Genomic DNA, 12,232 nt, shown 5'->3' with positions numbered 1-12,232 from the left:
GCGCCTCCCCTCTTTTCCGAGTAAAAGCAGATTCTAGTATAAATACTACAGCAGTCACTCAGAGTAGAGAAGATGGTCTGTAAGGCAGGTCCATACTGAGAGAGAAGAGCAAAGCAGTGTGAGGACACAACATTGTATCATATATTGTGACATTTTCATGCCGTTTGCAAGGCAATGATCAATTCCTACCTATTTAGGAGCTGAAAATGAAGGGTGAGGGGGATTTGATCTTACAAACCCGTGCTCCAATATCTGTTCTGCCCAACCTACAAAAGGTGAGGTTCTAATTACATGTATAGGTTTGCCGCATTGGGGGTAAGACAGACCGCATAGTCTGTGCTATTTGGGAGCAAGTATTAAAAAAAACATAAAAATGAATCATTCCATGTCAGAGAGCAGCGCTGGGCATTCCTATGCAATTTGGATTAGTCTGGCAATGGGAGCCAACACAGAAGAGGGTTTAACCCGGCTGGAAATAGCAATAAAACTATATGGAATGCAGAAGGGCAAGCACCAAATATGGAGTGTAGGCGCCTACCACGAGGAGGGAGACGTCAGACTAATGGGCCAGCTGCCTGCTGCTCTTACGCCGTCCCTTACTCCTGCCCTGCATTAGGCAGATGATTGATGATACTAGATGGGTACACTGAGGACTGACAGACCACTCAGGAGGGGATTACTTCAACCACTTACTGTAGCAGCTTGACGTGATCGAGCTGGTGGCAGGGGGGTAGGCGGCAGGCACTGAACACCACGATCTTGCGCCCGAATTTGTCATCACCTGTAAAAGGAAAACACAAAATATCAGTATGAATGAAAATCATGTTCTCTAACTACTACTACAAATATAGGGTATCCAACTCATCTTACATGACAACTATGGAGAGGAGGGATTGAGAATGAAAAAATGTGGCTACATTCTTGTCGAAAAGGTGGCAAACCTGTCTATAATAATAATAATAATAATAATAATTCTTCCTTAATTTATATAGAGCACACAGATTACGCAGTGCTGCACAGAGTTTGCCAGATCGGTTCCCAATGGGGCTCACAATCTAATCAACCTACTAGTAATGTTTTTGGAGTGTTTGGGAGGAAACCGGAGGACCCGGAGGAAACCCACGCAAACACGGAGAGAACATAAAAACTCTTTGCAGATGTTGACCTGGGACTTGAACCCAGCGCTGCAAGGTTGTAATGCTAACCACTGAGCCACCGTGCTGTCCCACAGATTGCGATGAGTATTTCAGCTTCATTCCAGGGTGAATACCTCTGTGACAGATGTGCCCATATTTTTCTACTAGAAGCTCGTGTTAGAGATCTGGAGGAAGATATTGCACGGCTGCGAGCAATTGACAATCTTGAGAGGAGTATGCTGCTCACTGAGCAAGCAATAGGCGGGGTAGAAGTGGAGGGTGGAGAGGAAAGCCAGCAGGGCCAGGTGGGTAGCTGGGTTACTGTAAATAGAGGGGGTAGGAAGGGGTCAAAGAAAAGGAAGGCCAACTCTGACTCTGAACATCCAAGCAAAATTGCAAAATTGTGCAATGATGTAAGGACGTCAGTGTCAGAAATGGCAGCCCTAGCGGATCCTGCTCTCCCTTACAGCCGGGGGAGCAGACCAGCTAGTAGTAGGGTGGATGGGAGTGCAGGCAAGCCAAGGCAGCTAGTGGTTGTAGGGGACTCTATAATCAGGAAGACGGATCGAATAATTTGTCGCCAAGACCGCCTCAACCGAATGGTTTGCTGTCTCCCTGGTGCCAGGGTTCGGCATGTGGTGGAAATGGTGGATAAATTACTGGGAGGGGCTGGGGATGACCCAGCTGTCGTGGTCCATGTTGGTACCAATGACAGAATAGATGGCAGGTGGAGGAGCCTGAAGAATAATTTTAAAGAACTAGGTTCAAAGCTTAAGGAAAGGACCTCCAAGGTAGTATTCTCCGGAATTCTACCTGTGCCATGCGCTACACAGAGCAGACAGCGGGAGCTCAGGGAGTTAAATGCATGGCTCAGATCCTGGTGTAGAGCAGAGGGATTTGGGTTCCTAGAGCATTGGGCTGACTTTTCACTGGGGTGCAAGCTGTTTTCCGCAGATAACTTGCACCTAAATGGAAGGGGGGCTGCTGTGCAGGGGGAGAGGATCCTAGCAGGGGTGGCGGAGTATTTAAACTAGGATCGGGGGAGGAGGAAAAGGAAGACACTGAAGGGGTAGACAGGTCAGAGAGGGGGCAGGTTATGTTGGTGGGTGGTGAGGTGGGCGGTGTATGGGGGCCTAAGGCAGTGGATAAGGAGATCCACAAGTTACAGAACGGTGGTGAGGATATATGTGCCAGTAAAATTACTTTAAATCAGACAAATAACTGTGGAAAATTAAATTGTATGTTCACAAATGCCAGAAGTATCACAGGCAAAATGTTGTTGGTGTAGCAGAGACATGGCTTGATGCATCGCATGATTGGGGTGTTAATATTCAAGGTTTTACACTCTTTCGGAAAGACAGGGCAAATAGGAGAGGAGGTGGTGTATGTCTGTATGTCAGAAGAGACTTAAAAGCGATGGTAAATGAGTCAGTGGTCTCAGAAGAGTGTGAGGAGGCTGAAACTTTGTGGGTTGAAATTCAAAGCCAAGAGAGCTTTGAGAAAATTATTTTTGGTGTAATTTATAGACCCCCTAACATCTCTGAGGAAATAGAGGGTCACCTATATAAACAGATGGAGCGGGCTGCACAGGAGGGGACCGTAGTGATAATGGGAGACTAACTTTCCAAATATAAATTGGGGTCAGGGCTCGTCTTCATCTATGAAGGGGAAACATTTTATGAACATTCTTCAGGATAATTTTATGGTGCAGCTTGTAGAAGATCCCACAAGAGGTGACGCATTGTTGGACCTTGTGATTTCTAACAATGAGGAGATTATCCAAAATGTCAGTATCCGGGAACCCCTTGGGAACAGCGATCATAATATAATTATTTTCCTGTTAAACTTTAAAAAGCAGAAACAGGTGGGAAAATCGAAAACTCTGAATTTTAAGAGGGCTAATTTCCAAAAATTCAGGGCTGCACTAGTGGATACAGACTGGGATCAGATACTGTCACATGGTGATACTAATGTTAAATGGGAGAAATTCAAATCTATCCTGGGTTTTTATACTTCTAAATTTATTCCAATAGGTAACAAGTATAGACGGGCTAGATCACATCCCGCGTGGCTTACAGCTACAGTTACAGGGGCAATTAATGAGAAAAAGAGGGCATTTAAAAAACATAAATCTGACGGGTCACCAGAGGCTTTCAACACTTACAAAAAACTTACCAAAATCTGTAAAAAGGAAATCAAATCAGCCAAAATACAAAATGAAAGACAGGTGGCTAAAGATAGCAAAACAAATCCCAAGAAATTTTTTAGGTATATCAATGCAAAAAAAAAATGGGTCACAACAGGTGGGACCCCTTTATTCTGAAAATGGGGCATCGGTGACTGGAGACCAAGAGAAGGCGGAGATACTTAATAGGTTTTTTAGCTCCGTTTATACAATAGAAGAGAGAACTTCTGACTTGGGTGGTGCCAGTGCGGGTCATGCACCCTGTAATATAGTAGACTGGCTGAATGTAGACATTATCCAATCTAAGCTCAATAAAATCAATGTGTACAAAGCTCCTGGACCAGATGGGTTACACCCCAGAATTCTTAAAGAACTCAGTTCTGTTATTGCTGTACCACTGTCTATAATCTTCAGGGATTCCGTAATGTCTGGTGTGGTGCCAAGTGACTGGCGCAAGGCAAATGTGGTACCAATATATAAAAAGGGCTCTAGAACTTCGCCAGGCAATTACAGGCCTGTAAGTTTAACTTCCATTGTGGGGAAAGTGTTGGAAGGGTTAGTAAAAGACTATATACTGGAGTATGTGACATCAAATAGAATAATAAGTGACAGCCAGCATGGGTTTACTAAGAATAGAAGTTGTCAAACTAACCTGATCTGCTTCTATGAAGAGGTGAGCAGGTGCCTGGATGGAGGAGCAGCTGTGGATATTGTGTACCTCATAGACACCTGATGGGTAAAATTAGGGCTATTGGTTTGGCAGAAATCATTTGCAATTGGATTGAAAACTGGCTGAAGGATCGTATCCAGAGAGTTGTGGTCAATGATTCCTACTCGGAATGGTCACCAGTTATGAGTGGTGTACCTCAGGGTTCTGTGCTTGGCCCACTACTATTTAATATATTTATTAATGATATAGAGGTAGGAATTAATAGCACTGTGTCTATTTTTGCAGATGACACCAAACTGTGTAGTGTAATACAGTCTATGGAGGATGTTCATAGGCTGCAGGGTGACTTGGACAAACTGAATGTTTGGTCATCCACTTGGCAAATGAGGTTTAATGTGGATAAATGTAATGTTATGCACCTGGGGGCCAATAATCCAAAGGCAAAATATGTCCTTGGGGGAGTAAATCTGGGAGAGTCCCTTGTTGAGAAGGACATGGGGATACTAGTAGATCATAAATTGAATAACAGCATGCAATGTCAATCAGCTGCCTCTAAAGCTAGTAGGATCATGTCATGTATCAGCAGTGGTGTGGACTCTCGGGATAGGGATGTAATATTACCACTGTACAAGGCATTGGTTCGGCCACACCTGGAATATGCTGTCCAGTTCTGGGCACCGGTCCATAAAAAGGATGCCCTGGAGCTGGAGAGGGTTCAACGTAGAGCCACAAAACTGATAAGGGGTATGGAGGGTCTTAGTTATGAGGAAAGATTAAAACAACTAGATTTATTTAGTCGGGAAAAGAGACGACTACGAGGGGACAGGATTAATTTATATAAATATATGAATGGTCCATACAAAAAATATGGTGGTAAGTTGTTCCAGATTAAATCAAATCAAAAGACGAGGGGGCACTGTCACCGTCTGGAGAAAACAAGGTTTAATCACCAGAGGCGACAGGGCTTTTTTACTATGAGAACTGTCAATCTGTGGAATAGCAGAGCTCAGGCTCTGGTCACAGCAGGGATAGTAGAGAGCTTCAAGAAGGGTCTAGATGCCTTTTTACACCTAAATAACATTGATGGTTATGTTATATAGGATTGTTTCCCCTAAATCCCTTCCTCATCCAATCCCTACCCTTCCTTGGTTGAACTTGATGGACAAGTGTCTTTTTTCAACCGTATAAACTACGAAACTATGAAACTTACAATACCAGATGGACAGGTGTGACGCTGTTGCTTGGAGAAAGTTTATCTTACCCTGGTAAGATCCCTTTAACTTACCATAGATTTAAAGGGAGTGAGCAAAGTACATTTCCATGTCATGACATCTCAGGTCAGAGGCCATAGGCGTGGGTCAGGAAGGCCATAGGCGTGGGTCAGGAAGGACAATGTGATGATCAGCGTTAATCAATGCCAGTGTTGATGTTCAGACTGACACTTATTCTGTTATAGAGAACCGCTTGCAAATAAAATATTTTGTGACCTGGCAATAAGAACTTTAAAAACAACCTAAAAGGTTGATGAATCCAATGAAGAGCCGCTCATGAACTATTGCTACTAGTGAGTAATAAACAGTTCCTTAGGGAAGTGATATGCGATCCCTCGTCGTCCTGACGGCACTTGGACGCTAGAGATATTTTTGCAGTAATTCTTGCAAAATTTACTTTTGACCAAGTGTAAAATAAGGAAGGAAGTTCAGCGTTTTCAAGGAGAGGATTATAGGGGAAGGCACAGAGCCGCAAAATTCATGGCACGGGGCGGGAGGTTGAGTTTTATAGGGATTGTTACTAAACTTCTTCCTGGGAAAACTGGGATCTTGTCACAGACTGACAGCAGTCCGAGGTTTTGAGAAACGTATCTTATCAACAATCCCAAGAGAGCAGAAAAAAAACCTCAAGCTATTAATATCACAGAGGAGAATGTCGCAATGTGCTGTTCCTGTTATTATGTTTTGATGTTAGTTCCTACATAATATCAGAGTTTGCACTGTTCCTTGCTGATGTGCTGTCCAAAACCACAGGTCTACATAGACAGGTAGTATAGAGGATGTGTCGGCTCTCCTCCTGTGTGGTGCGGTATATAGAGGAGGTGTGGGCTCTCCTCCTGTGTGGTGCGGTATATAGAGGAGGTGTGGGCTCTCCTCCTGTGTGGTGCGGTATATAGAGGAGGTGTGGGCTCTCCTCCTGTGTGGTGCGGTATATAGAGGAGGTGTGGGCTCTCCTCCTGTGTGGTGCGGTATATAGAGGAGGTGTGGGCTCTCCTCCTGTGTGGTGCGGTATATAGAGGAGGTGTGGGCTCTCCTCCTGTGTGGTGCGGTATATAGAGGAGGTGTGGGCTCTCCTCCTGTGTGGTGCGGTATATAGAGGAGGTGTGGGCTCTCCTCCTGTGTGGTGCGGTATATAGAGGAGGTGTGGGCTCTCCTCCTGTGTGGTGCGGTATATAGAGGAGGTGTGGGCTCTCCTCCTGTGTGGTGCGGTATATAGAGGAGGTGTGGGCTCTCCTCCTGTGTGGTGCGGTATATAGAGGAGGTGTGGGCTCTCCTCCTGTGTGGTGCGGTATATAGAGGAGGTGTGGGCTCTCCTCCTGTGTGGTGCGGTATATAGAGGAGGTGTGGGCTCTCCTCCTGTGTGGTGCGGTATATAGAGGAGGTGTGGGCGCTCCTCCTGTGTGGTGCGGTATATAGAGGAGGTGTGGGCGCTCCTCCTGTGTGGTGCGGTATATAGAGGAGGTGTGGGCGCTCCTCCTGTGTGGTGCGGTATATAGAGGAGGTGTGGGCTCTCCTCCTGTGTGGTGCGGTATATAGAGGAGGTGTGGGCTCTCCTCCTGTGTGGTGCGGTATATAGAGGAGGTGTGGGCTCTCCTCCTGTGTGGTGCGGTATATAGAGGAGGTGTGGGCGCTCCTCCTGTGTGGTGCGGTATATAGAGGAGGTGTGGGCTCTCCTCCTGTGTGGTGCGGTATATAGAGGAGGTGTGGGCTCTCCTCCTGTGTGGTGCGGTATATAGAGGAGGTGTGGGCTCTCCTCCTGTGTGGTGCGGTATATAGAGGAGGTGTGGGCTCTCCTCCTGTGTGGTGCGGTATATAGAGGAGGTGTGGGCTCTCCTCCTGTGTGGTGCGGTATATAGAGGAGGTGTGGGCTCTCCTCCTGTGTGGTGCGGTATATAGAGGAGGTGTGGGCTCTCCTCCTGTGTGGTGCGGTATATAGAGGAGGTGTGGGCTCTCCTCCTGTGTGGTGCGGTATATAGAGGAGGTGTGGGCTCTCCTCCTGTGTGGTGCGGTATATAGAGGAGGTGTGGGCTCTCCTCCTGTGTGGTGCGGTATATAGAGGAGGTGTGGGCTCTCCTCCTGTGTGGTGCGGTATATAGAGGAGGTGTGGGCTCTCCTCCTGTGTGGTGCGGTATATAGAGGAGGTGTGGGCTCTCCTCCTGTGTGGTGCGGTATATAGAGGAGGTGTGGGCTCTCCTCCTGTGTGGTGCGGTATATAGAGGAGGTGTGGGCTCTCCTCCTGTGTGGTGCGGTATATAGAGGAGGTGTGGGCTCTCCTCCTGTGTGGTGCGGTATATAGAGGAGGTGTGGGCTCTCCTCCTGTGTGGTGCGGTATATAGAGGAGGTGTGGGCTCTCCTCCTGTGTGGTGCGGTATATAGAGGAGGTGTGGGCTCTCCTCCTGTGTGGTGCGGTATATAGAGGAGGTGTGGGCTCTCCTCCTGTGTGGTGCGGTATATAGAGGAGGTGTGGGCTCTCCTCCTGTGTGGTGCGGTATATAGAGGAGGTGTGGGCTCTCCTCCTGTGTGGTGCGGTATATAGAGGAGGTGTGGGCTCTCCTCCTGTGTGGTGCGGTATATAGAGGAGGTGTGGGCTCTCCTCCTGTGTGGTGCGGTATATAGAGGAGGTGTGGGCTCTCCTCCTGTGTGGTGCGGTATATAGAGGAGGTGTGGGCTCTCCTCCTGTGTGGTGCGGTATATAGAGGAGGTGTGGGCTCTCCTCCTGTGTGGTGCGGTATATAGAGGAGGTGTGGGCTCTCCTCCTGTGTGGTGCGGTATATAGAGGAGGTGTGGGCTCTCCTCCTGTGTGGTGCGGTATATAGAGGAGGTGTGGGCTCTCCTCCTGTGTGGTGCGGTATATAGAGGAGGTGTGGGCTCTCCTCCTGTGTGGTGCGGTATATAGAGGAGGTGTGGGCTCTCCTCCTGTGTGGTGCGGTATATAGAGGAGGTGTGGGCTCTCCTCCTGTGTGGTGCGGTATATAGAGGAGGTGTGGGCTCTCCTCCTGTGTGGTGCGGTATATAGAGGAGGTGTGGGCTCTCCTCCTGTGTGGTGCGGTATATAGAGGAGGTGTGGGCTCTCCTCCTGTGTGGTGCGGTATATAGAGGAGGTGTGGGCTCTCCTCCTGTGTGGTGCGGTATATAGAGGAGGTGTGGGCTCTCCTCCTGTGTGGTGCGGTATATAGAGGAGGTGTGGGCTCTCCTCCTGTGTGGTGCGGTATATAGAGGAGGTGTGGGCTCTCCTCCTGTGTGGTGCGGTATATAGAGGAGGTGTGGGCTCTCCTCCTGTGTGGTGCGGTATATAGAGGAGGTGTGGGCTCTCCTCCTGTGTGGTGCGGTATATAGAGGAGGTGTGGGCTCTCCTCCTGTGTGGTGCGGTATATAGAGGAGGTGTGGGCTCTCCTCCTGTGTGGTGCGGTATATAGAGGAGGTGTGGGCTCTCCTCCTGTGTGGTGCGGTATATAGAGGAGGTGTGGGCTCTCCTCCTGTGTGGTGCGGTATATAGAGGAGGTGTGGGCTCTCCTCCTGTGTGGTGCGGTATATAGAGGAGGTGTGGGCTCTCCTCCTGTGTGGTGCGGTATATAGAGGAGGTGTGGGCTCTCCTCCTGTGTGGTGCGGTATATAGAGGAGGTGTGGGCTCTCCTCCTGTGTGGTGCGGTATATAGAGGAGGTGTGGGCTCTCCTCCTGTGTGGTGCGGTATATAGAGGAGGTGTGGGCTCTCCTCCTGTGTGGTGCGGTATATAGAGGAGGTGTGGGCTCTCCTCCTGTGTGGTGCGGTATATAGAGGAGGTGTGGGCTCTCCTCCTGTGTGGTGCGGTATATAGAGGAGGTGTGGGCTCTCCTCCTGTGTGGTGCGGTATATAGAGGAGGTGTGGGCTCTCCTCCTGTGTGGTGCGGTATATAGAGGAGGTGTGGGCTCTCCTCCTGTGTGGTGCGGTATATAGAGGAGGTGTGGGCTCTCCTCCTGTGTGGTGCGGTATATAGAGGAGGTGTGGGCTCTCCTCCTGTGTGGTGCGGTATATAGAGGAGGTGTGGGCTCTCCTCCTGTGTGGTGCGGTATATAGAGGAGGTGTGGGCTCTCCTCCTGTGTGGTGCGGTATATAGAGGAGGTGTGGGCTCTCCTCCTGTGTGGTGCGGTATATAGAGGAGGTGTGGGCTCTCCTCCTGTGTGGTGCGGTATATAGAGGAGGTGTGGGCTCTCCTCCTGTGTGGTGCGGTATATAGAGGAGGTGTGGGCTCTCCTCCTGTGTGGTGCGGTATATAGAGGAGGTGTGGGCTCTCCTCCTGTGTGGTGCGGTATATAGAGGAGGTGTGGGCTCTCCTCCTGTGTGGTGCGGTATATAGAGGAGGTGTGGGCTCTCCTCCTGTGTGGTGCGGTATATAGAGGAGGTGTGGGCTCTCCTCCTGTGTGGTGCGGTATATAGAGGAGGTGTGGGCTCTCCTCCTGTGTGGTGCGGTATATAGAGGAGGTGTGGGCTCTCCTCCTGTGTGGTGCGGTATATAGAGGAGGTGTGGGCTCTCCTCCTGTGTGGTGCGGTATATAGAGGAGGTGTGGGCTCTCCTCCTGTGTGGTGCGGTATATAGAGGAGGTGTGGGCTCTCCTCCTGTGTGGTGCGGTATATAGAGGAGGTGTGGGCTCTCCTCCTGTGTGGTGCGGTATATAGAGGAGGTGTGGGCTCTCCTCCTGTGTGGTGCGGTATATAGAGGAGGTGTGGGCTCTCCTCCTGTGTGGTGCGGTATATAGAGGAGGTGTGGGCTCTCCTCCTGTGTGGTGCGGTATATAGAGGAGGTGTGGGCTCTCCTCCTGTGTGGTGCGGTATATAGAGGAGGTGTGGGCTCTCCTCCTGTGTGGTGCGGTATATAGAGGAGGTGTGGGCTCTCCTCCTGTGTGGTGCGGTATATAGAGGAGGTGTGGGCTCTCCTCCTGTGTGGTGCGGTATATAGAGGAGGTGTGGGCTCTCCTCCTGTGTGGTGCGGTATATAGAGGAGGTGTGGGCTCTCCTCCTGTGTGGTGCGGTATATAGAGGAGGTGTGGGCTCTCCTCCTGTGTGGTGCGGTATATAGAGGAGGTGTGGGCTCTCCTCCTGTGTGGTGCGGTATATAGAGGAGGTGTGGGCTCTCCTCCTGTGTGGTGCGGTATATAGAGGAGGTGTGGGCTCTCCTCCTGTGTGGTGCGGTATATAGAGGAGGTGTGGGCTCTCCTCCTGTGTGGTGCGGTATATAGAGGAGGTGTGGGCTCTCCTCCTGTGTGGTGCGGTATATAGAGGAGGTGTGGGCTCTCCTCCTGTGTGGTGCGGTATATAGAGGAGGTGTGGGCTCTCCTCCTGTGTGGTGCGGTATATAGAGGAGGTGTGGGCTCTCCTCCTGTGTGGTGCGGTATATAGAGGAGGTGTGGGCTCTCCTCCTGTGTGGTGCGGTATATAGAGGAGGTGTGGGCTCTCCTCCTGTGTGGTGCGGTATATAGAGGAGGTGTGGGCTCTCCTCCTGTGTGGTGCGGTATATAGAGGAGGTGTGGGCTCTCCTCCTGTGTGGTGCGGTATATAGAGGAGGTGTGGGCTCTCCTCCTGTGTGGTGCGGTATATAGAGGAGGTGTGGGCTCTCCTCCTGTGTGGTGCGGTATATAGAGGAGGTGTGGGCTCTCCTCCTGTGTGGTGCGGTATATAGAGGAGGTGTGGGCTCTCCTCCTGTGTGGTGCGGTATATAGAGGAGGTGTGGGCTCTCCTCCTGTGTGGTGCGGTATATAGAGGAGGTGTGGGCTCTCCTCCTGTGTGGTGCGGTATATAGAGGAGGTGTGGGCTCTCCTCCTGTGTGGTGCGGTATATAGAGGAGGTGTGGGCTCTCCTCCTGTGTGGTGCGGTATATAGAGGAGGTGTGGGCTCTCCTCCTGTGTGGTGCGGTATATAGAGGAGGTGTGGGCTCTCCTCCTGTGTGGTGCGGTATATAGAGGAGGTGTGGGCTCTCCTCCTGTGTGGTGCGGTATATAGAGGAGGTGTGGGCTCTCCTCCTGTGTGGTGCGGTATATAGAGGAGGTGTGGGCTCTCCTCCTGTGTGGTGCGGTATATAGAGGAGGTGTGGGCTCTCCTCCTGTGTGGTGCGGTATATAGAGGAGGTGTGGGCTCTCCTCCTGTGTGGTGCGGTATATAGAGGAGGTGTGGGCTCTCCTCCTGTGTGGTGCGGTATATAGAGGAGGTGTGGGCTCTCCTCCTGTGTGGTGCGGTATATAGAGGAGGTGTGGGCTCTCCTCCTGTGTGGTGCGGTATATAGAGGAGGTGTGGGCTCTCCTCCTGTGTGGTGCGGTATATAGAGGAGGTGTGGGCTCTCCTCCTGTGTGGTGCGGTATATAGAGGAGGTGTGGGCTCTCCTCCTGTGTGGTGCGGTATATAGAGGAGGTGTGGGCTCTCCTCCTGTGTGGTGCGGTATATAGAGGAGGTGTGGGCTCTCCTCCTGTGTGGTGCGGTATATAGAGGAGGTGTGGGCTCTCCTCCTGTGTGGTGCGGTATATAGAGGAGGTGTGGGCTCTCCTCCTGTGTGGTGCGGTATATAGAGGAGGTGTGGGCTCTCCTCCTGTGTGGTGCGGTATATAGAGGAGGTGTGGGCTCTCCTCCTGTGTGGTGCGGTATATAGAGGAGGTGTGGGCTCTCCTCCTGTGTGGTGCGGTATATAGAGGAGGTGTGGGCTCTCCTCCTGTGTGGTGCGGTATATAGAGGAGGTGTGGGCTCTCCTCCTGTGTGGTGCGGTATATAGAGGAGGTGTGGGCTCTCCTCCTGTGTGGTGCGGTATATAGAGGAGGTGTGGGCTCTCCTCCTGTGTGGTGCGGTATATAGAGGAGGTGTGGGCTCTCCTCCTGTGTGGTGCGGTATATAGAGGAGGTGTGGGCTCTCCTCCTGTGTGGTGCGGTATATAGAGGAGGTGTGGGCTCTCCTCCTGTGTGGTGCGGTATATAGAGGAGGTGTGGGCTCTCCTCCTGTGTGGTGTGGT

At 50.7% G+C, this 12,232-nt stretch overlaps 1 protein-coding gene across 1 annotated transcript in view; it reads right to left on the bottom strand.

The window, feature by feature from the left end:
* The window catches only part of ARHGAP1 (Rho GTPase activating protein 1), a 33,613-nt gene that overhangs the window by 11,096 nt on the left and 10,285 nt on the right, over positions 1-12,232 (bottom strand). Inside the window, exon 4 of the mRNA XM_072118773.1 lies at positions 694-781. Within this exon, the coding sequence (XP_071974874.1) occupies positions 694-781 (88 nt within the window). The remainder of the gene's footprint in view (positions 1-693; positions 782-12,232) is intronic.

Source organism: Engystomops pustulosus, chromosome 7 (genome assembly GCF_040894005.1).
Source record: "Engystomops pustulosus chromosome 7, aEngPut4.maternal, whole genome shotgun sequence".
NCBI lineage: Eukaryota > Metazoa > Chordata > Amphibia > Anura > Leptodactylidae > Engystomops > Engystomops pustulosus.
The sequence above is the reverse complement of the archived record's forward strand: the minus strand, read 5'-3'. Positions and strand labels throughout refer to the sequence as shown.